This window comes from Cydia splendana, chromosome 15 (assembly GCF_910591565.1).
Source record: "Cydia splendana chromosome 15, ilCydSple1.2, whole genome shotgun sequence".
Taxonomy (NCBI): Eukaryota; Metazoa; Arthropoda; class Insecta; order Lepidoptera; family Tortricidae; genus Cydia; species Cydia splendana.
Genome location: NC_085974.1, coordinates 39,537 through 64,374, shown reverse-complemented (window position 1 = coordinate 64,374; position 24,838 = coordinate 39,537). Strand labels below are relative to the sequence as shown.

The 24,838-nt window shown below is 41.5% G+C and overlaps 1 protein-coding gene across 1 annotated transcript in view; it reads left to right on the top strand.

Moving 5' to 3' along the window:
• Nucleotides 1–23,919, top strand: part of LOC134797452 (calpain-A-like) — a 65,193-nt gene extending 41,274 nt beyond the window's left edge. The window contains exons 5-17 of the mRNA XM_063769693.1: nucleotides 7,477–7,661; nucleotides 10,378–10,521; nucleotides 11,578–11,752; nucleotides 11,887–12,101; nucleotides 17,184–17,356; nucleotides 17,911–18,066; nucleotides 18,707–18,896; nucleotides 19,304–19,376; nucleotides 19,557–19,610; nucleotides 20,195–20,449; nucleotides 20,710–20,803; nucleotides 21,243–21,298; nucleotides 22,060–23,919. Of these exons, the coding sequence (XP_063625763.1) occupies nucleotides 7,477–7,661; nucleotides 10,378–10,521; nucleotides 11,578–11,752; nucleotides 11,887–12,101; nucleotides 17,184–17,356; nucleotides 17,911–18,066; nucleotides 18,707–18,896; nucleotides 19,304–19,376; nucleotides 19,557–19,610; nucleotides 20,195–20,449; nucleotides 20,710–20,803; nucleotides 21,243–21,298; nucleotides 22,060–22,086 (1,797 nt within the window). The 3' untranslated portion in view covers nucleotides 22,087–23,919. The remainder of the gene's footprint in view (nucleotides 1–7,476; nucleotides 7,662–10,377; nucleotides 10,522–11,577; nucleotides 11,753–11,886; nucleotides 12,102–17,183; nucleotides 17,357–17,910; nucleotides 18,067–18,706; nucleotides 18,897–19,303; nucleotides 19,377–19,556; nucleotides 19,611–20,194; nucleotides 20,450–20,709; nucleotides 20,804–21,242; nucleotides 21,299–22,059) is intronic.
• The last annotated feature ends 919 nt before the right edge of the window (nucleotides 23,920–24,838 follow it).

The window sequence follows — 24,838 nt, the reverse complement described above, 5'->3', positions numbered from 1 at the left end:
TCCTACTACTATACTAATATTATTAATGAGATTGCTTGGCAACAGCCAAAAACATTTTGCTGCTGAAAATATTCGGATTTGTTTCTAAACTTATTTCTAAGAAAATATATATATTTTTTACCTATCCGTAGGGGTAGCAGTTTAAACTGTTTCTTAAGACAGTCGGCATCAAAAGTAGCTAAACGAGTGCGGTGTTCAAAATGAGCTGCACACACACAATCTTATTCTCTTAAATAAGTTGTGTTTCTGACTGACCAAAGACCTAGCTAAATAGAGACTAGTCATCTATTCATTTGAAGTTTATCACTCATATATCAATGTTGGAACCACAGACTTAAATATACCATAGATGACGCAAATGCATCTACTTCGCGTGTCCGAAGTCCGACCGTTGGCCGTCGCTATTGACATTCCACGCGCGCCTGTTGTTGCAGCCGGTAGTCCGTAAAAAATTAAAAAATGCCTCGTTGCGTGATAATTAACTGCAATAGCCCAAAAATTGCAAGCACCAAAGGGCAAGGACATAATATTATTTCCTATCACGGGTAAGTAATTTTAAAATGATAGTATGCGTAAATTCATTTTAAAACAATTTTTTAAGTATTCCATATTGTGATTCCAATAATATACCTAAGTAACAATAGATTAACGTTACAAAACTATATTTACATTACATTGCGCGTTTGCTTTGAGCGTTTGATCTGACGTTGTGAGTTAAGAGACGATGAATATCGGAACTAGCGATACTGTCGCGCATCGTTTCGACTTCGTGGAACAGGCCGTTTATCATTCGTCTGTCAAATTTAGCGAGTAGTGTTGTTCGTTCTACCGATCGCTTCTACTATACGATTTTAATTGATATCGGACAGATGAATGATATTAACTATTATAAAATTTATTTTAGTAGTTATTGATAAAAAAAAATCATGTCCTAATTTTACACGACACCTTTAAAAACGAGGGTAATTTAAACATATACGATTACATGTTTATACGTTTAGTATGTTTATAAATTTGTATTGTGTTAAAAAAACAGGACTATTTTTGTTTTCCACATGATCCAGTCATCCAGGGAAAAGTTGGGAAGAAGATCATTCGTCTGTGTTTATCATTCGTCTGTCTTTATCATTCGTCTGTCAGTGGCGAGGTTCGCGGGGTAGCGGGAATGAGCGAGCGAGACCGCAGATATAAAATCTATGAGTATGAGCAAGACAATTGAATCGTAGCAGAGGCAGAGCTACGAGCAGCAGCAGAGAGGCGGGGCAGAGGGGCATCGGCGTCTTTGAATCGGTTAGGATTTCCCATCACTAAATTGCGGCTGTGACGTAAAAAGTCGGCACGCTTGGTTTCAATACAAATCGTGATATTTGCTTCATCTATGGTATATGTAAGTCTGTGGTTGGAACTAAACCTGCTCATTTACAAAGTCTCGATTGATTGATTCGAGCGACTCTCTTCTTAACCCGCACCGGAACACCGCGCGTGCACCGTACCGTGGAAACTCTTGTTTATTTTATCTATTCTATGATGCCAGTTTCTGTCCTTAGAAAAAGATAGATGCGTGACCGTGCCTGATGGTTGCTGAAAAAGTGTGTAAATTCAATTATGCACGCTGTGATGGATCAATGACTTTCTCGGAGCGGGATATCATGTAATCATTCGTTTACGTATATATAAGGTTAACTTATCGGTGTCGGAGATGAGAAAATAAACCTCTCGTGTGGCGTCCTTAAGGCGCTGAGCTTAGCACACTAGATCCGATTCGCACGTCGTCGCTCTGCGCGTTATAAAACGCGCATAATAGGCGCATAGCGTTGTCTCGCTCAAACACCGGAGCGACGTGCCAATTGGATCCAATGTACGTAGCTCCTAAGTCCTAATCTGCACTGGAATAGCATTGAGATGTAGAGTGAACTAGGATATTAGAGCTGTGGTTGTAGAAAAATATGGATGTGCTTAACCGCGCGTATGCCTGCTCAGTGATTAGATGTGGCATATCTGGCGCTTAAATTGGGTATAATCTAATAAATTGATGTTTACTATGTAGCTTCTTTCTGAAGAACATTATAATTATAAACGAACATACCTCAGTCACTGACAGTGTCAACACTACACAGTGTAGGTTTAAACTTATAACATCTACGTAATTTACTTTCTATACATCACGCTCCTACTAATATAAGCGAGATGCATAAAAAATAAGTTCGTTAAATGTATACGCCAGTGTTGTCAGTGACTCGTGGTAAAGGTTACTGATCAAATGCCGCTCTTGTTGTATTCGTCTGAACCGGTCGTGGAAGATGCATGCGCAGTGACAGCCGCAGCGGCGCCAGAGGGTCACCGGGGGAGGGGGGATGCGCGTCGCGCTGCGCCGGCGCCGATAATCGCGCAATTTGCGCGCTCAGACGAGACGTGCGTCTCCGGCAGCCTCCGAGCCTCCTTCCGCAATTAAGTACGAGCTAGGAAATGCATCTAAGATCTTTCCGCAAAATGTGAATGGTATTGACACTGTTTTGTTATTTCAAGGTTAAGTTAAATCCCCAATCCGCATTGGGCTAGCGTGGGGACTATAGCCCAAGCCCTCTCGCGCATGAGAGGAGGCCTGTGCCCAGCAGTGGGACGTATATAGGCTGAAATGATGATGATGATGAAGTTAAATCAATAAGTTTCAGGGGTATGCCCATTTAATATTTATTTATTATTTATCACAGGTATCAAAGCACAATAGTAATATGTAACTTACTTTGCTGGTCACGGATACCTTAATAAGGTATCGTTTCGTTATGCACAGTATTGCATTATTTAGGTACAGTCAATTTAAAGCGCCGCAGCCGGACACGTCAATCTGAAGTATTTGGTTTTGACGTCACGTCCAGACCTCAATGCATATTGCATAGTACCTAAATGCATAAACGTTTGTGGGAATCATCTGTATGCATGTCGCTTCGGCGGGCTTAAACGAATTATTTAATGAATATGATTCTAGTCAAAGTGATGGCTCCAAAATTGTCAACTAGGTGGCCAGAGAGATCTTCTGCCCTTCCAGCACGCATTTAAAAACAGCTGTAACTGCTAGGTATTGAAATAAATATTTGCGCATGAATATACACAACAACTATAAACACGTTTTTCAATTTCGTATACCATCACTTCCCAAGTAGCATGGAAGTGTCGGCAACATCAATATAGCAGCCAATTAAGAACTTAGAGTGATTTAAGGGACGTATAAGAGTGTCAGAAAAGATTTAAGCTGTATAAAAGGTACTTTACAGACATTATACAGCTCAAGCTGTATAAAATCATTATAAAGGATTCTGCGGAAGCATGGGGTGCTTTATCAGAATATAAAAAATCTACTATAAAACTAAAAGTGTTGTGAGAGACTACAAGCTAATTCTATCGTAAAAGCTGTATACAGGCTGTATTGTAGTAACACTTGGCACTTTTAGCTGTACAAAAGTATCTGTCAACTCCGTTTTAAAACATTAAGTGTTGTGAAACACTACAAGCTAATTTTATCGTAAAAGCTGTATACAGGCTGTATTGTAGTATCACTTGGCACTTGTAGCTGTACAAATGTATCTGTAAACCCCGTTTTAAAGCTATTTCTTATGGCGTAATCTTACTCTTCTATAAGAATAGTAGTTGTATAACTTCTGTCTGTAAGGGTATTATAAAACCTGTAGCCGCCGTGCAGGTCAGGATCTCGACGACTCAAATAAAAAGCTTCGATTTGAAGTAAACTATTATAATTTCAATAGGTGGGTGGATTTCAAAATCCAGCGAAAACTTATGTTTCGGTCTTTATAAAAAAAACTAGTAGGTTGTGCGAGTTGCAACTTTTTTATATGTTTTTAAGAACTATTATCTTCATGTTCCTTCAATTACCATCTCCAATAACTTAATAGTTTTTTTTTATATAAAATGTTTTATGTGTCTAAAATCATCACCGTCGACCGGAAAAATCTGAACCTTTTTGTTTGCAGTGAAAATTATAGCATACCTATCGTACGATTGCGATTTTTCTTTTACTTATATCTTTTCCATGTTGTTGTTTAAGACATGAAAAAATATGCAATAATTCCTTCACCGAGAAAGTACATTTAAAAATATTTAAAATTTTGTCACGAATATTCGTCAACACCGTCATGGTAATGTCAATGTGAGCTTATCTCGGTGTATGAACAACGAAATACCGCTAAAGGTCCTTGCCCTATTTTTCACTTTAGTATAGAATGCCAAAAATGATTTCACTATAAAGTCACATCACTGAATCGTGAGAAATATTACGAACAAATTTGTAAAACGTAGTTTGTCACAACAGAGCATCATCACCGTTATGCTTTGGTTTAAAAAAGTTACAAATGATATATTAGAAATAATTACTGAAATGAATGGCAAACTACATGAAGTTTATTGTGTAGCATAGACATTAACTACTATTATTCGTATTCTAGAAATAAAAACAAGAAACTCTCAAATCGTCAACACCATACCCGTCATCACCGGGAAAAAATTACGACCGGTGATGATTTCATGTGTATGGTGATGACGGTTCTCAGAAACTTTTCTAGTTATTTTGCTATAATTCATTATGAAATTAAGCTGTATGTTTGAAAAACGTTCTCTATGTCTTCTAACACTATATAATGTCTACCTTATAAATGTAGAATAAATTTAGAAGAAGATATTATAACTATTTTTTTCACACTAGAGGATGCTTAGTTTTTATTTAACATTTTGACTGAAGTAGGCAAAATTTAGGTCATTTAGAACTTAGAACATACAAATGTTTTTTTTTTATAATCTAATAATGTAAATCGTGCAACTTAGAGTCTGTATTTGCATGTTAGTCGTGTTAAAACAAAGTATTTAAACAAGCAATTAAGTTTTAAGCGACCTTAGGCTACGGTACTGGCTCACTATCGTGATGGCTTTATGTTTTTTGTTAATATTATATTAATTGATGTATATAATTACAGCAATTAATAATTATACCATTGGGTAGTCACCGGACCCAATACCTAACATTTTGTAACTTATGACATGCATTACAAGTAGGGGTCTTGCAACTTATAAAACACTGATTATATATTAATGTTTAGCTATTAAACAACATATATATGGATTTAAATCATTATAGCTATTTTTAAAGTTAATTAATAAAACAACAAAAATACAAACTTGTGCAATGAATCAAACTATAAAAAAAAGTAATATATCATAAAAATTAAGCTCATTGGTAAGCCAGTAATTTTATAATATGACATAAATACCAAGTTATGCAGTAGATAAAAGAAGATGCGGGTTTAAACTGATAATAAGAGTACAATATTGTTAATATGATTTAACATTGAAAAGACCCAAAAAAATAAATGTATACATAAATTGCCTATTTCGGAACATAAATTATTTAAAATTATACAAAAAAAATACTTGTTATATATTTATTTATATGAATAAAATGTATTTTTTATAATTTTCTAAAAATAATTTATGTAGCTAGTCTTATGTTCAAAAACATGTTATTTGTAATGTTTATTAAAGTTCTAAAGTCTTACAATTAAAAAAAGTTTTTGTTTTTTTAATACGTTTTTAATACATATGTAAATTAGTTCCCAAATCGTCATTACCGTACATGCAGTGTCATTACCGTCTATAAAAGAGTCATTACCATACCATGGTTGTCATCACCATCTTGCGTTTTTATTTTCCGAAAGCGATAACTTCAAATATAAGCCACAAATGATTGTATAAATACCATACATATCCTCAATATACAGCCCCCCATTACTTTACTCAGCTAGAATCGTGTTAAATTAAACATTTAAAAAAATTAATTTTTTGTATGGTGAAATTTTTTGTGCTGAAATCCACCCAGGTACTGGTTTTACAAGGGTTCCTTGACTAAACGGTTAAATGTAAAAGTGGTGTGGTAATCGTATGGAGGCTGATGAAAGAGTGATTTGCATAATTTGAATGTCCGAAAATAGTGGTTAAGATTTGGGTGCCTCTAATTGGCCGCGATACATAATATGTGGAGCGCTCCTATTGGTGCTTTAGAAAAAGCTTCCAAATACTAGCCGAGCCCGACGGCTGCGTTTAGTTACTGTATTATACAAATAAAGGTTGCGTTCGCAACAAACCAAATGAATAAATGGCAGCTATTGTACAGCTTTTTTCTGTATTACTGATAGAGTCGCTTATAAGAATCTTTTGGCGTTATTTTACACTCGTATAAGTATAGTAGTGTAATGATTTCTGAAAATAAGTGTATTATAAAACTAAAGGAATATATGACAGTTACACTACCGGTTTTTTATTTGTTATACGGATCTCTAAAGAGAATTATAACTTATGTACGGAGAACCGAAATACAGCCAAACGAATACAAATATTCTATTATAAAGCTGTTTTAATTACAAAAGCTGTAATAGACACTCCATTTATTACACAGCACAGCTACTAAGATTATAATGCTCTCCAACTATCCTGTAGGCTGTTTAAAAATTGTCGCCATTTTACAATAAAAAAAAACGTATTTGTAAATATAATTAAAGAAATACTTGCAAATATTTAGCAGACTAACGCCGTGTTATGATTACCAGCTAAAATAAATTGTTTAGCCTTAGAATTAATATTTATAAATATTGTTGATACTCTAACCTTAAAAACAAACAGTAACTTTACCGATTTTTGATATTTTCCTTATGGTTTCTCTTTGTTATTTTGCAGGCGCGTAAATATTTTGCCAGAAAAGATACACAGGTTCACAATAAATAATAATCCGCACTTACCAATAATGTAATATTCCATTCAAGTCCTGTATAATATTTACTTTTACTTTTACCATCCACTATAACACTTTATTGTCGCCATTACTATATTACGAATGAACAAGATTAAGACATTTTAGTTTCTTAAATGATTATTATTCTCTTGTAATTCTTTCTTATAACTCATTTAAAACTTATATTCTTATATCGTACTTATAAGAGATTATCTGTAGTGTTAAGGTTTCCTGTTACACCGAAATATAGCTGTAATGCAGCTATTATGCAGCTTATGTATTGCTTATACAGCTACTCTACAGGTCTAATACCGCCAAAGGCTGTATAATTTGGGCCCTTTTTTTACTTATAAGGGCTGTATAAGCGCTTATACAGCCTTTGTACAGCCTAACTGTACAGCTTATAGTATACAAATAAACTTTAATACAGCTTATATACAGCTTGCAATGCTACTTGGGTTGTGTACGGTGTAGGAAAAATGATTGTGTCTGCCTAAGTATTTGATAAATAAATGTACATTAAGGAGTCTAGAGGTGTCATCTGAATGTCGTAGTTACAAGATCAGTTTTTAGCGGAATGCCTCTTAACCCATTGTACATTGCCTGTTTACATTAACCCTTATGTCTGTTTGAGAGTTGTCGTCGTGTACACTATTTGTAACGGCTTGTTGTTGATGTTGTTTTAGGAGCTGAGCTCCGCCCCACTATTCCTGGGTGCGGATGCGGAGGACGCTGCGTGGGAGGTGGAGGTGGGCGCCCTGGGCTCCGGCGCCCTCTGCGCCGCGGCGGCCGCGCTGGCGTCCACCCCGCGCCTGCTGGCGCGCGTGGCGCCGCCGCACTCCTTCAGGGACCACTACAGGGGCGCCTTCACGTATGTCAACGTAAACCCCTGAATTGAAATAATTTCAAGAAACTGTCATAGTATGTTACGACTAACAGCAACAGCCTGACGCCTATCGTGTGCGGCGCGGCGCGCCATCATGAACCTTGCCGGAATGCACGAAGGTGAATATTGGGCTAGAGCCGCGCGCGTCAGCTGACGGTCACAGGATTAAAATGACCATTCATACTTATAAACTGTATCTCTTTGGAATAAAATGTATGATGCATTGTCAGTTAACTTAGTTACCACATACCTATGTCCATTAAAGACCCAATTGTTGACTGGTAGAGAAACCTTAAGGCATTAAGTATGCCATTTGAACAGTTTTATACTGTGCAAAAAAAAGAAATATAGGCACCGCAATCAATAACAATGACTAGATCATTTTTTTTAAGGAAACTGTGCCGTATTTATTTGATAGTTCTTTTAGGCACATCGATATCGAAATCGCTGGGGCACTTATCTTTCGCCGGTGGAACACGACAATACAATCCAATCCGTGACCTTCCCACACCGCACCCTGCCGATGCCGGCTAATAGCCTCTCCAAATGTCACCGATACTCGCATTTGATATAAGATACATTGCGGCATTTGAACGATCGATTGAATTCGTTGGTCCTACTTAACCGGCTATTATCTAAACTCGCAGGCCACTCGTTGCCGTTATATTTTAGTATGTTATTTCTATAACTGTGATGATCACGACAGCAATGCTTTTATAGCGGTGACGTTTACTTTTGTATGTGATCATTGATTAATCAAATGGTCAATGGTTAATATTGAGTAAATAAATCCGATGATTGCTTTCTTGTACTTTTCTACACGTATTTGATTTTATAGTTTATACAGTTAAGGAGCCAGCTTCTGTACTGACTTGACTAGATGAGAAATATAATTTTTCGTTAAGGTAAATAAATACGTACCTACGACAAAACTTCCGTGAGACACACACAGACATATTAAATACCTATATTAAAAACGGGTCACTCACGCATTTTATTTTTTTCACGGAGTGAAACATGTCGAGCGTTTTTCGACTTAAAATACGTGAGTGACCCGTTTTTAATATATTTAATAAATACGTATGCTTATGAAAACATATTGTACTTAATGTCTGAAAAAATGTCAATTCCTCGATCAAAAATGTCACTTTGGACATTGACAGATCTGATCCATAACTAATCCAGATCTAATTCATAACCTGTTATTAAAATCAGAAACCGCCTAATAATCATGAATGTTATTAGCGCTGGAGTCGGCCCCGGCGCCGGCCGCGCGCGACTGCGCCAGCTAACTTGACTCGTATCGTACCCTAATTATTACTAATTACACCTCTTTCTTAGCTTTAGCTCCTTCCTCATCATTAGCTCGCACGGGGAAGGGGGGAGGCGTCTTTCATACGCATTTTCATGGACAATTGTTATTAATGATCACATACATTGCCACACTTTTTAATTACACTTTGACATTTTTGTTCATTAGAAAAATACAAAAATATAACAGGAGGTGTGCTAAGTTCTATCAATGAGGGAGTAAGTAGTTAGTCAGGTCGGTCGCTTGAATTTAATGTGTTTTATGCGTGGTGGAGTAGAGTGTGTTACCGGATAATGCTGCTACACTTTACTTTTGGGTACAAATTGCAATTACTGATTAGGTATACATATACATACCTCAGACATTCATGAAATTTGTACTTTTGTGATGACGACACTTACGAGGACTTACTACTTACTTACTATCTTTTATAAAATAAACTTGAAGCCTGTTATGTTTCGCTCAGTGTCTTGTGATTATAATAATCATAAGAATATGCATAAAGTATGCTGGTAACTAATAATAATTTATGCATAGGCATTTAGGAAGGGTAGCCTAGTTCGCGACGTTGCCCAAATATAGTCCACAAGGACGTGCCTTCATGCATATTCACTCTTAGCAACCTAAAAGCACATCTTCATATATAGGTGTGACAGAGACATACGGCATTTTGTCTTAAAGCCGTAGTGTAGTGGATGTAATACACAGAGCTTTCGTGGGCTTTATCTCGTTGCAGTAAGGTTCACAATTGGCCAGGTAATTGTGTGGACAAGTACGTGCGCATACGACCATAACTCGGCGGGTCGTTCCTGAATCCTAATGGGCGCCGCCGCGCCGTGATAGGTAATGAGGACGGCACGGCAGCTCGCGCACGCGCAGCACAGCTCCTTGTCATGTTGCCCACATCATACTGTTCCTTGTAGTAGACTAGTAGAGGCTAGTTTTAAAATCAGAACTAGAATAGGAAAGAAAAGAAAACAATAGTTTTATCTTTCCCAGATGTTTTACATACTTATATATTATAGATTACCGTAGATTATTAACCAAGACAAGGGTTGAATGTAGTCACATTGCATCCGAGATATTTTGATGCTCTCACTAGCTGGTTGTGACTTTATGACAACAACAAAACAAGATGTTGTTTTCTTTTATAGTTTTGCATGCCAGCTTCTGGTGGAATGTGTGTGACCACGATATACTTTTATAACATCTTTTTGTACCACATTTTAAAGTGAAATAAAGATATTTGTATTTGTATTTTGTTGATAAAGTCACAACCAGCTAGTGGGTCCAGTACTTATGCTTAACTTTCAAGATAGGATCGAATCATTTGTTATATTTAAGCGTCGTTGACATGCATTCGATGGCATTGACTGACTGTGTTTGTAGGTTCCGCTTCTGGGTGTTCGGCACGTGGCGCGAGGTGGTGGTGGACGACCGGCTGCCGTGCCGCGGCGTCGTGCCGCGCCTGCTCTCCTCCACCGCGCGGCAAGGCGACTTCACGCTGCCTCTGTTAGAGAAGGCCTACGCCAAGTGAGTAGTTCCTGGGTGTTCGGCACGTGGCGCGAGGTGGTGGTGGACGACCGGCTGCCGTGCCGCGGCGTGGTGCCGCGCCTGCTCTCCTCCACCGCGCGGCAAGGCGACTTCACGCTGCCTCTGTTAGAGAAGGCCTACGCCAAGTGAGTAGTTCCTGGGTGTTCGGCACGTGGCGCGAGGTGGTGGTGGACGACCGGCTGCCGTGCCGCGGCGTCGTGCCGCGCCTGCTCTCCTCCACCGCGCGGCAAGGCGACTTCACGCTGCCTCTGTTAGAGAAGGCCTACGCCAAGTGAGTAGTTCCTGGGTGTTCGGCACGTGGCGCGAGGTGGTGGTGGACGACCGGCTGCCGTGCCGCGGCGTCGTGCCGCGCCTGCTCTCCTCCACCGCGCGGCAAGGCGACTTCACGCTGCCTCTGTTAGAGAAGGCCTACGCCAAGTGAGTAGTTCCTGGGTGTTCGGCACGTGGCGCGAGGTGGTGGTGGACGACCGGCTGCCGTGCCGCGGCGTCGTGCCGCGCCTGCTCTCCTCCACCGCGCGGCAAGGCGACTTCACGCTGCCGCTGCTTGAGAAGGCCTACGCCAAGTGAGTTGTTTCTATAATGCTCACTTTAGCCATACCACGAGTGGAGAACAAACTCTGTTACTGTTTTTTCGACTCTTGAATAACTTCTCTGCTTTGGTCACGCTTGCTGGCACTGGCAGGAGGAGGCATATAATTTTAAGTAAGTATCTTCTTTTTCTTTATGGCCTCAAGGACGTTGAATTATGGGCCACTTTGTACCTTGCTCCATGGCAGTATAGTATAAAAATCCCCAGCTGTCTTTACTTTATACCTACAGTTAAGACAACTAAAAAGTGGTAAATTACTAAATTTACACCGTCACTTTGTATGTTAAAAGAATGTATGTATGTATGTATGTATGTATAAACTCTTTATTGTACAAAACACAAATTTATGGCACAGGATAGGCAGTACAAAGGCAAACAATGTTTCTACAGATCGTGTCTAGAAATAACCAGCGATCAAACTTAAAGCCGTTGTTTTTGTATGGCAGGCTGTACGGGTCGTACGCGGCCATGCACGCAGCGGGCGCGGCGGCCGAGGGCACCGCGCGAGCCCTGCAAGAACTGACCGGAGGGATAGTTCAATCCTTCTCCTTGCAACGGCAGCCGCAGCCGCTGACGTTGCAAGTGCTGCACTCAGCGGCGCCGCGCTCCACCATTATCGTCGCTACTCCTAGCGTGAGTATACATGCAGACAGAGCGGAAGAGGTAGTGATAGCTCGATCAATCCTTCACGCTGACTGCTCTACTAAGACTTTAACTCTACCTATTTACACAAATATTAATATCTCCAGGAAAAGGAGTCAACATGGCGCCGGCGCTCCGGGCTGGCGTCGGGGCAGGCGTACGTGGTGACGGGGCTGGCGCGCGTGCGCGGCGGCGCGGCGCTGGTGCGCGTGCGCGGCCGCGGCGCGTGGCGCGGCGCCTGGGCAAGAGGAAGCGCCGAGTGGAGGGCGTTGACAGATGTGGATAGAGACGCGTTGGATGCAAGAGCGCTACATCCTGATGAGTTCTGGTGAGAATCTTTATGTAGGTGTGTGGCGACAGCGGGAGAGGGGGAGCGCGGAGTAGAGGGCGTTGATCCGTTGACGGATGTGGACTGATGAGTTCTGGTTAGGACTGTCAGGAGGAACCTTTTATGTGTGTAATGTAGAGGCTTATGTATGTAGAGTGACTAGGCCTGTCCGCGTAGTGAGAGATATGTAGAGACGAGCAGGAAGCATGATCTTTCTTTCCCGGCGAGTTCTCGTGAGGCGTATGGGTAGGTACTAAGTAGTGTAATGACACTAATGACCTGTATAGTGAAAATCATCGGCATTGACAGAGATGGCTGACTGTGAGGGGGCCATATTGGGTTCTAGCAAGGAAGTAGCCGCATACACTACATAATACATTCACAAGGGGAGTTTCTTATGAATGCATTCGATATGCGATAAGAAACCAAACTTATTCTTGCCTATTCTTTCTAACTTCGCGATAAAGCACTGTATTATTAATTATGACGTTCTAAAGACTCCGGTAACTCCTTTCACAGTCGTGTTCTTGAATCACGTAAATGTTAGTAAAAAATAAAAAGAAACTCGACTGAGAAAGGCACTCACGTTATTACCGCGTCTTATCTCGATAATTATCATTTATCCGTATCCGAGTAATGATGATAATTTACCGAAAGCACTCAGGAGTCTCAGGACAGCGTCATAAGACTCATAAAGGCCTGGCCAAACAGCCGGCGCGACGCAGCGCCGCGTACGTGCCGCGTGATGGCGACGCGATGCCTGTTCTGCCAGGGCGAGCGCGGATCGCGCCGGCCTCACGCTCTCAACACGCCCTCATCGCGCGCGCGAACGCGGCGCGGCCGCGCGGGAACGCGGCGCACCGCTCGTTGCCTAACGTCCGATCCGACTGATGTACACCTTGTTGTAAGGGTATATTAAGGTCTATCGATGATTAGTTAAGAGTACTGTTTGTCGCGGACTTCCGCGATGTATTATATATTACACCTGGCAGAAGCGCTGGTGGCCTAGCGGTAAGAGCGTGCGACTTTCAATCCGGAGGTCGCAGGTTCAAACCCTGGCTCGTACCAATGAGTTTTTCGGAACTTATGTACGAAATATCATTTGATATTTACCAGTCGCTTTTCGGTGAAGGAAAACATCGTGAGGAAACCGGACTAATCCCAATAAGGCCTAGTTTTCCCTCTGGGTTGGAAGGTCAGATGGCAGTCGCTTTCGTAAAAACTGGTGCCTACGTCAATTCTTGGGTTTAGTTGTCAAGCGGACCCCAGGCTCCCATGAGCCGTGGCAAAATGTCGGGATAACGCAAGGAAGAAGAAGACCTGGCAACAGCTTCTATATTGTCTATGGTAAGAAAACCACACTTCCTTTTTTCGCTCGTATGAAAGTTGCGAGTTAGTTTGTGAAGTTATGATTGATTCATTAAATAAAACTTAATATAAAGTGGTTTGTATAAAGTGGTACATGTGCTGGACGCCAGCTTCGTACAGCGAGACCATCGTCTTTCAAAGCTAAGTATATGTATTTAAAAGAGGACTGGTTAGTCCCATGCACATATTTTCATATATTTATTTATATAGCTGTGTTACTGGCAGAGGGTGTGCTTGTGTATGTTCAGGTCATGTCGGAGATTTCACACATATATTATAATAAAAAGATGCATTAAGTTTAATTAAATTGATGTATAATCTATCATCTAATTTCAGTATTATTAGCCTGTTTTCACAGTCTGTCGCGTCGCGCTTACTCGCCTGCGTCGCTATACGGTTCCGATGTGTAGTATGTATGTGCCTTAAATATTTGTTCAATAACTGACCTCCGCCTCCGTACCAGTACCAGACATAGTTAAACCAAACCTGCTGTTCTCTGTTTACAACCACCTGCCGGCGCGGCGCGGGCGCGGGCGCAGCAAACAGGTTGTTTATTGTTGTTGTCGCATGCCCAGGCGCCGCGCCGCGCCGCCGCGCATGCGCGAGGTGAGCGACCGACGACGCACTGGGTCAGCCGGCCGGGCCGGGCCGGGTCGGGCCGTGCGAACACTGCATGCGAACACACGACAATACCACTGTTTGTTTACACATGACATGGCCAATGGATATATAGGCGAAATACACAGAATTTTAATAAGGTTACTGTATTCCTTGGAGACATAGAAGTTTTAAATGCAAGACTTAAGTTAGAATAAGATTTTGCATTGACGTTGTTGTGTCGAGCTGTCGGCGCACAATCTTCAATCTTCACAATGTTTAAATATGTAGTTTTTTACGATCTACAATTCTACACTAATACGCCAAACGGTTTCTTTGCTCAACTATGGAATACAAATTATAATGGAATGAAATGGATGGTAAAGTTAATATAATAATAGCTCTATACGTAGGTCCTACTTAAATACATAAAGTCACAAAGTCATCTAACTTCAGCTTAAAAAAAAAGCGGCCCAAGTGCGAGTCGGACTCACCCATGAAGGATTCCGTAGCAGCAAGTAACATAATAAAATTGCGGTTTACGATTTATGACGTATTAAAAAATAAACTACTTACTATTAGATCTCGTTCAAACCAATTTTCGGTGGAAGTTTGCATGGTAATGTACATCACATATTTTTTTCAGTTTTATCATTCGCTTATTTTAGAAGTTACAGGGGGAGGGGGACACACATTTTACCACTTTGGAAGTGTGAGCACGCTACTATGTAATTTTATATCTATGTTTTTAACAAACGCAATAGGATTGACTAACCTAGGCTGTACCAAAACTAGGCTACGGAACTACCTACTTATCTGACCTTGTTATTACTTTACTTGCCGATGCCTAGGTCAAGTCAGTAACGTAAGACGGATAGGTCAATCATGAGTTGATTTAAATTCAATACGTTTCGGCGCAAAACTGCTGCTTTAGTTTTAAATATCTTTTGTTAAAAAGTAACACAGTAAGTTCCTAAACTATTCGTGTAAACCCAACTGTATAAGTATGTTTTGGAGTAGGGATGTTGCGGATGCAGATTTTTTGACATCCGCGGAAGCGGATGCGGATGTCAAGATTTGGTACTTAAAAAACGTCAAATATTACATTTTTAGCAATTATTATTTAAAAAAAACGAAACATTTAGTATTTGAGCAAGAATATAGGTGCGTTTTATTTAATAAACAGTAACTTGGCCGACTTTTCGGGATCTAGACGATTTCGTTATATATAATGACGAAATTACCTTGCACTTACGCCGCAGCCGGCGCCGCCGCTAATACGTTCCTGTTACCGACTTGGTCGACATCCGCATTATGCGGATGCTCCGCATCGATTTCATGCGGATGCAGATGCGGATGTTGAAAATTATGCGGATGTTCCGCGGACGCGGATGCGGATGCGATTATCCGCAACATCCCTATTTTGGAGTAGCGTATTAACTAAATATAATGTCTATAAATCTGCTTTCATTTGATACCTCGCACGTGTATAGAGCAATGCATAGTTTGAGTGCAATATGCAGTATTTGCAACAAAGCGGAAGTTATTTTATGAGGGTTATTTTAAAGTAAATGGCCTGCGTCGATATCTCCCGGCAGTGTTGTGGTCCCAACACCAACACCAACACCAACACCGAGCCCATCAACATACTAAGCTGTCACCGGTTGTGAACTAATCTATTCGACCGTTTCCCAAAAGGTGTAACACTACATGGAAAATAGAGACGTTAATATAGCGATGTTCGGCGCATAATTCGCCAGAGAGCCTGACTCAACAGTACCTGTAATTGTAAATAATAGTAAACTAGTAAGTATATATCCTGTAGTAGTTAGGAAATGGGAGCGCCGGCGACTGCGCGGCACATGAGCGGCGCAGCGCGGCGCGGCGGTACTTGCGCAAGCGCCGGTTCCCACGCTCTCAATCCGGCCGGAGAGAGCCCCGTAGTTCGTTCGTTACTGGACTAGCTGTTCTACTACTACCTATATATTAGAATATGGGTCATACAGACTTTTGTGGATAAAAAAACCTCTTCTTCTTGTACGAGTAAGTTAAGGGCATATAATTTTTTTCCCGCTCCTGTTAATGATCCTAGAACGGTTTGTAACTCTAAAACATTCTACAAAATGCCAAGTATTTCAAGTTTGATCGACTTTATGTTCAATTGATAATGACGCTCTTAAATTAATTTATAATTTTAGATTAAGAGAACCGATAACGCCGTTTGTCAGCTGAACTGCACCATTTACTTCAGTTATCTAACTTGAGGTTACGATTTTTTGTCTGACATTCCGATAATTAGGTATTTAGGTACCTAAAATACACACCAAGATCTCTTACCTATTATTGTTAACTTGCTTGCTGCTAAGGTCGTGGGAAAAGTTAGCTTCATGCGCTTTCCGCGCAGATCATTACTATGCTGCATTGAGATTTTTTAGTGTTGCCCTTTTATTTTTGAGGTAGTTATTCCCTAAAGGTGCATCCACACCGGTAATCCCTTGTGGAGCAACTGTGGAACTACACTGTGCAACATTACGTAAGTATCTAAATAAGTACCTAAGTTCTACCTAATGTTACCGACGTTACCGTGTTGCACAGTGTTGCTCGGATCCACTGCACCACACTACAAGTCAACTGTGCCGTGACTGAACCTTTAGGACTTGTTCTAATTGCTCGACGAGATAGATCAGAAAATCGTTTTTTCGGAACTAATAGTATACTTGGTCAAGTGAGGTATCATTTGAAAGAGCTTCAATTGTAAATTAAAAAAACATTACTTATTTTTTGCACCCAATTTGTTAACTAATTTAACACTTTGGCTGAGAACTTTCGTTTTAAATTCTGTATATGACATTACCTATTTGTTTATAGTGTTTCTAGGGGCTGCTGCTACTTTCCCGCACTAGTCTAGTGCGGGAGAAGCACTTTTCGTGCCTGTCGAAAATGTAAAGGGTCATATGTACTGTAAAACTTTATACGATACACGTGCGAATAGGTCATCTCAACTCACTCAACTCGTGTCGATTTAAAACACTCCCTTCGGTCGTGTTTTAATTTATCTTATCACCATTCGTTGTATCGTAAATAACTATTATGCAACTGTGTTTGTATGTATTTCAGGATGTCCTTCTCCGACTTCGCTTGCGTATTCGCGCGTTTGGAGCTGGTTCATGTTGGCCCTGACGATTGGATGCGAGAGCCAGCGCTCCACGCCAGGAGACCTTGGAGGGCTGTGCTGGCCAGGCGCAGGTGGAGGAGGGGTTTCAACGCGGGCGGACCTCCTGAGGCTACAGGTGAGCTTGTCTCGTTTGGAGCTGGTCCACGTTGGACCTGATGACTGGATGCCGTAGCCAGCTCTCGACGCCAGGAGACCATGGCGAGCTGTCCTAGCAAGGAGGAGGTGGGGGAGGAGCGTCAACGCGGGCAGACCTCCTGAGGCTACAGTAGGTAAGCTAACCTTGTATTGAGCATCCTAAACGTCTGCTGGGTTATAACTTATAACCCGGCGGACGTTTAGGATGCTTATAAGGACGTTATAAATTAGGAGACAGAACAACGGTTTAAGTATATGAAATACAGACCAATTCATAATTAAAAAAAAAATGTAGCCGAAGTACCTACCTACTCCTCTGCGTGAACTGCCAAATAAAAGTGCCCGGTTTCTTATCGGCGCTGAGTTCAGCACTGCTTGGCTGAATCATCAGTAAAGGACCAGAAGCGAAGCAACAAGCAAAGTTTCCCAAATGCTCACTGAGTATTTTGAAAAGATTAACAACCTCCGACAATGTTATGCTCCTCATTCTACTGATTGTAACACACTAATTGACATCAACTTATACATTTCCAGAGACGACAGGCACGAACCCGCAATTCCACGTATCGATCCCGGGCTGCGCGGGCGCCGGCAAGTGCCACGTCGTAGTGTCCGTGTTACAGCAGTACTGCCCACGCGGACGGACAAGATTAAAGGCAGTCGGGTTCGCTCTATACGAGCTCCCTCCAGGTAAATTATGTACATTAGGTGCCCCAGTTATGGTATTATTATGTGGGGAATTAAGGAAAGAACTGACATCAAATTCCGATTACTAAGAGGTAAATCTTCATTTAACTCAAGGTGTCAAGTTATCACCTAGTAAGTACCTACACAAACTTTCTGACAATCAGTTGCATATGATTATTGTTTTATGACTAGAATATTTTATTATTACAGCTACTTCATAGTTTTCCTTGTCAGTCCGTTTTTAGGGTTCCGTACCCAAAGGGTAAAACGGGACCCTATTACTAAGACTTCGCTGTCCGTCCGTCCGTCCGTCCGTCCGTCCGTCCGTCTGTCACCAGGCTGTATCTCACGAACCGTGATAGCTAGACAGTTGAAATTTTCACAGATGATGTATTTCTGTTGCCGCTATAACAACAAATACTAAAAACAGAATAAAATAAAGATTTAAATGGGGCTCCCATACAACAAACGTGATTTTTGACCAAAGTTAAGCAACGTCGGGAGTGGTCAGTATTTGGATGGGTGACCGTTTTTTTTTTTGCTTTTTTTTTGTTTTTTTTTTTTTTGCATTATGGTACGGAACCCTTCGTGCGCGAGTCCGACTCGCACTTGCCCGGTTTTTAAAACATTTGCTACGTTTCAGGTGGCACTGCGCCGCGCTCGCTGGCAGGCCTTCGAGCCCTCGACGTGACGCACTGGTCGCGCGCACGAGAGGTCGCTACCTTCTTCACCCTGCCCGCAGGAGAGTACCTGCTCGTGCCACACACGAGGCGAGCACATACCGAGGCCGCCTTTCTACTGAGGGTGCTGACCGACCAGCATGCTGATATATGGTGTGTACATGCAGTGCCTTTCTCACACTATCAGCTACCATGCAGCAGGAGCAGGACATTGCCTACCTGCCGGCACCACATCGCGAGGCGCGCGCTCGCCGTGGCCGCTTTCATACTTCGTGTGTTAAGCGACCAACACGTATATATGTATCTGCGATAAGTACACGTGTGTTTGAGCGACCTTCATCACACTCCCTGCTGTGTTGAGCGTAGGCTACCAACTACCAACCATAGATTCCAATTTTAACCTCTCCTATGTGGTAGTCAAAAATATGCTATAGTGCACTATGTGACCTTGAATTGAGCAATAACAGATACCCAATTCGCTTCACTAAGCGGCACCGCACCGGCACTGCGTTTGTAGCACTCCACAAAGTAGGTAATACCCAGTAAGTTGCGTGTTGCAGGGAGGTGAACGAGGACAACCTCATCGTGCGCAGCATCAACGCCGAGTTCCCGGACGAGCGGCAGCCGATACCAGTCAGTACTATTATTATATAACGACCATGTAGATGAAAAAAAATATCTTTATTTTCAGGCAACTATTGGCCCATAGATAAATACCTTAAAACTAGCATACATATTATTATAAAATAGATCTTAAAACTAAAAACACAATTATATTATAGGTACTTTTTAATTTGTTTTTATACTTGGCAGCCGGAGTTGCGGGCGACGCTTGTCAAGCTGTTCGGAAAGGAGGAAGTAGAAGAGGTAAGCTAAGCTAATAATGTAATATGTATAAGTACTATACATATAATTATTAGACTGTGAGTTAATCTGTGCCATAATTATTAAAAAAATTACTGTACAAATTACACATAGGCTTCATTAATAATCATTTCGTTGTCTTTCATTTTTTTTAGGGTTCCGTACCCAAAGGTTAAAAACGGGACCCTATTACTAAGACTCCGCTATCTGTCTGTCCGTCCGTTTGTCTATCTGTCATCAGGCTGTATCTCATGAACCGTGATAGCTAGGCAGTTGAATTGAAATTTTCACAGATGATGTATTTCTGCTGCCGCTATAACAACAAATACTAAAAACAATATAATAAATATTTAAGTGGGGCTCCCATACAACAAACATGATTTTTTGCCGTTTGAGTAACGGTACAGAACCCATCGTGCGCGAGTCCGACTCGCACAGCTCGCACTTGACCGGTTTTATTGAACCGATACGAGGCGCAACTGCGCAGCGACACATTTTCCATAGCACTGCATGCCAAGTCGCCGTCCCCTGCCGCCCCGCCGTGCCTGCATGGTATACCAACTATATGCATATATGCGTTTGCGCAGGTGGACGCCTCGGAGCTGCGCTCGGCCCTGCGCCGCAGCGGGCTGGGCGGTGTGCCGCTGGCGCTGTGCCGCTCGCTGGTGGCGCTGCGCGACTCGTGCGTGGCGGGGCGCATGCGCGCGGCGGAGGTGCCGGCGCTGGCGCGGCTGCTGGCGCTGTGGCGCGGCGTGTGGGCGCGCCACCAGCGCTGCGGCGCCGCCTCCGCCTACCGCGCGCGCGACATGCTGCGCCAGGCCGGCGTGCACGCCAGCAACAAGGTGCTGTGTGTGCTGGTGCTCCCGTCCGGTGCCCGTGCCGACCGCGAACTTTATTAGCGTGAGAGCACAGCCCCGTATGTAGGGCGTGATTTATGGCAGAGCGCTGAAAGTGCCTCGGTAGAAAATGTGGCGAATGTGGTCGTCGAAGCGCTATGAGTCGAGCTTCACCTTACTTTGTACTGTAACGACAGCGCACAGGAGGGCGGCCATGATAGCCATATTATTATTACCTAGAAGTAATATTTGATATATTCCCCCAGGTGTTGGAAGGCTGCGTGGTCCGCTTCGCACCCAAGGCGCACCTGGCGGCCGACGCGTTCCTGTTAGCGCTTGCTAGAATTCACCTCGCGCACGGTGCGTAGAAGTTTATTTTTTATTATCTACTGATTTAATTACTGAAGAAGAACAATTGAATAAAATTGAAGACCTTCTTCAATAGCTTGAGACTATAAATCCGGAAATCGCGGGTAGGTTCGAACCGCGGCTCGTACAAATGTTTTTTCGGAACTTATGTACCTAGAATAAATTTATGTATAATTACCAGTCACTTTTCAGAAAAGGAAACATCATTAAAACCTACTTCCCCATACGGGTTGGAAGGTCGGATCGCAGTCGCTTTCGTGAAAACTACGAGAAGTGACACCAATTCTTGGGATAAGTTGCCAAGTGAACCCCAGGCTCCCACTAGCCGTGGCAAGAAGCCGGGAAAACGCGAGGAAGATGATGATTAATTAGTTTAATTACCTACAGCAGAAATCATTTCCAATTGACACATTATTTTTTTATTTTTCAGAACGTTACCGCCTCCTCGACACGAAGTTGAAGTCCAATCCTCTCTCGTTGGAAGAGGTTCGTATAACAATTACTTATTAATAATTGCTACCTGTGGTGCGAGTGGTGCGGCGCTTCATCGAAGGTTGATATTGAGCTTATTATATAAACGCGCGCGTCATTTGACGTCTTTGCCGGTTAAAGGGTTACTTTAGTTCGCCAGTGTAAAAGTTTTACCGATATATATATATATTACGCCGTTTTGTCGCGTAAATAGTGTTTAGTTTTTAAGTTTATAAAATGCATATACATACTCGATGATTTTTAATCGGTGACCAGGAACATACTCGGTAATCGATGTAGATCACGTTGAAGTCGTAATTACATGGAAACAAACTTGTTTTTTTTTGTCATAATTTTAATTATGAGATCAATTTTATCCTAAAATCCTTGTCACTCTACTAATCGGTATCTATGAGTTATAGCCTCTTTACAAACTTAATGGCAATTGTAATTTATGAGTAGGTAATAACTTGTCATTGTCATATGCATAAACAAAGTCATAGATCCGTCAAATTTCCCGCCATATCGATGGCACTTGACGTATCGTAGTTACTTCATGTAGGATAACCATGTATTTAGTGGTTATTAGTTTTAATTATGTTTTAACTTTTAATTAATTAAACAATGAGATAATTGCGTGAGACCTAGCCTTATAAGTTTAAGTTGGGCTAGATATTAATATTTTTCTACTCCTGATCACCGATTATCATCGTGTATATGTTAATCTGTAAGGTATTTGTAATATCCACCAAATAAATAAATATTATTGTCCACAGATGATCCTGATGACGATCTACTCGTGATCGCGAGGCGCGTATGTTGTTGGACCTGCTGTTGTCGGTCTACTCCTGAAGCGCGTGTTGTTGGACCCGCTGTTGTCGGTGTCCTCCTGAGGCGCGTGTTCTTGGACCCAATGTTGTCGGTCTACTCCTGAGGCGCGTATTGTTGGACCCGCTGTTGTTGGTGTCCTGCTGAGGCGCGTGTTGTTGGACCCACTGTTGTCTGTCTATTCCTGACGCGCGTGTCTACTCGTCAGCGCGCATGTTGTTGAGCCCGCTGTTGTCTGTTGCGGAACCTTTATGTTTACCTACTTATTTTATTTGTTTGTGTGACTGCAGTATGCTAGGACGATTTACCACAAAAATTCAGGGACAAAGGGACAAATTGTGGTGCAAAAAATCTAAATATTTATCCAATTGTTATTAACGAGAAGTCTGTGGCGTATCTCCTGGAGAGATATATATTTATCCATTACTTCTCTAGTCTCTACAATCTTGACCATTTTACTTCTAAACAATCACGATATTGTTGTTTATAGCTAACATAATATAACATTCGTCCAATCGTCCCTCTCTCTTGCTCATGTCGGTGTTAGACATAACCTCCTGAGTCCCAGAGGCTCTTATCCCCGTAGGCCAGATGGCGCTGGCAGCCGCCGCAAGTGGATGCGTTCCGTTCTACGAGGCCGTGCCGTACAGCTGCGATCGTGGCCCACAAATGGACTCGCCGGATGATCAGCGCTGACTCTCAGCTCAGCATTATGCTGAGGCGAGCCCATTTCGTGGTAAACAATATGTAATTATAATAATATGTTTTAAACCTTATAATGTTACTTTTGTATGTACACTAAGTTTATCACGAAAAAATAAATGATTTATAATGGCCTTACTTCAAATCTAATGTAATATTAACTTTCATTTAATACGACAAAGTTCCAAATTCAAAAATAAAACTGAAGCTTCTGGGTTTTAGGAGGCTATGCATGTTTTTGAACGTTTCTGTGGTAAATCGACCGGCGCTGCGTGTGCGCACGCTAGGTGTATGAGCGGCGACCAAAGACCAATCCGTCCAAACTGTGTACACTTGTACAGTACAAACGTAAACGTGCACTTTGCTGCACTCACTTGTGATATACTTAAGTAGGCGAGGCGGGCGGATTATAATACCATAGTATAACAAATGAACTGTGAGGTTTCCTACTGTGTACATTTGCTAAGAGTATCCACTAAATATTCCTTTAAAAATTTCCTCTGTTCTTATCTCCACCGAGATGAATAAAAACAGGCAAAGGATCGCTAAAACAAAACTAATTTCACAGCACGTCGATTTTTCGAGTTTACGCGCGATATGTACAATTCAAAACTCGAATAGCTATAATCCGATGAGATGAGTGCCTATGTGTACCTAGGTACTACGTGCGAAATCGGGTTGTCGATTTTAGTCACAGTTTTGTGTTAGCGAGTAGCGACCATACCTCGGTCTATTTGTCAACTGTGTCTAAGTCTCACTTCCTCTCTAACTTCACACACAAATATATTTTTTTTAACTATTCTTATTTATAGCCTGAGGACCTCAAAAAAGAATACTACAGAGCTATGAGCCTGCCCGCCATTCCTATGAGACGCTAAACGTATTGTACCAACGAACACACACTTGAGTAGCCATTTCCAGCCTTATTGCTACGAAATAAAAACCCCAAATGGCCACTTGAGTGTGCCTTCGACCTAATAAGTTTAAGATATTGTTATAGAATGAGATATTATATCTGGCAGTTATATTTATTGCTGTATTTAATAGAATAAGTTTCAAATGTTCATGTGCAATTTAAATTATTTATTAAAGATTATTTTCAAACAGCTTGTATTTTTGTTTTACAATTGCATGTTCTCAACTTCCCAGTTCCAATTCTACAGAGTTACAAGTTACTACAGTAGGTTGTAAACTACTAATTTTAGTACCTACCAAAGAATATAATACTCACCTACTTGTAGATCGAAACCATTAAAACTGTTAAGCGGACACTGGATCACACCCGTTCGTCCCGTTACATTACCGTTCCTCGCTAGAATGGCGATGGTGTGGTGATGTCATATGATTCTAAGAATGATTTGCTAATCGCGTCTTTATATTCTGTCCTTATACTATTCATACACGTCTTTATAATTAAATAAGGAAGTGACTAAATCTGAATAAGTGCAAGACCGTGATGAAACAATACACATCGTTATTAATCCAGTAGTATCTAAATGTAGTGTATGTCAAAATACAGTAGCCTTGAGTTTAGTCACGCACCAAAAAGCGCGACCAGGCCCCTGTTTCACCAACGTGACAGGTGCGACGAATTGTAAAATCACTGTTGCTGACGTCACAGGCATCCATGGGCTACGGTTACCGCTTACCATCGGGCGGGCCGTATTCCTGTTTGCCACCATCATTGTATTATTAAAAAAAACTTTATGATATCGGAAAAAAACAGATATTTCTCTTGCTAAGTTTATGACAATTGTCACAAGAAACACTACAATTGTCACGAAATTCCGACATATAACTCATTACCTGTCAAGAATTACCTACAATTCTTCTAAATCTTTGACAATTGTCAGAAACTTCGCAGGAGAAATATCTGTTTTTATCCGATATAATAAAGTTTTTTTAAATAATACAATGATGGTGGCAAACAGAAGTACGGCCCGCCCGATGGTAAGTGGTAATCGTAGCCCATGGATGTCTGTGACGTCAGCAACAGTGATTTTACAATTCGTCGCACCTGTCACC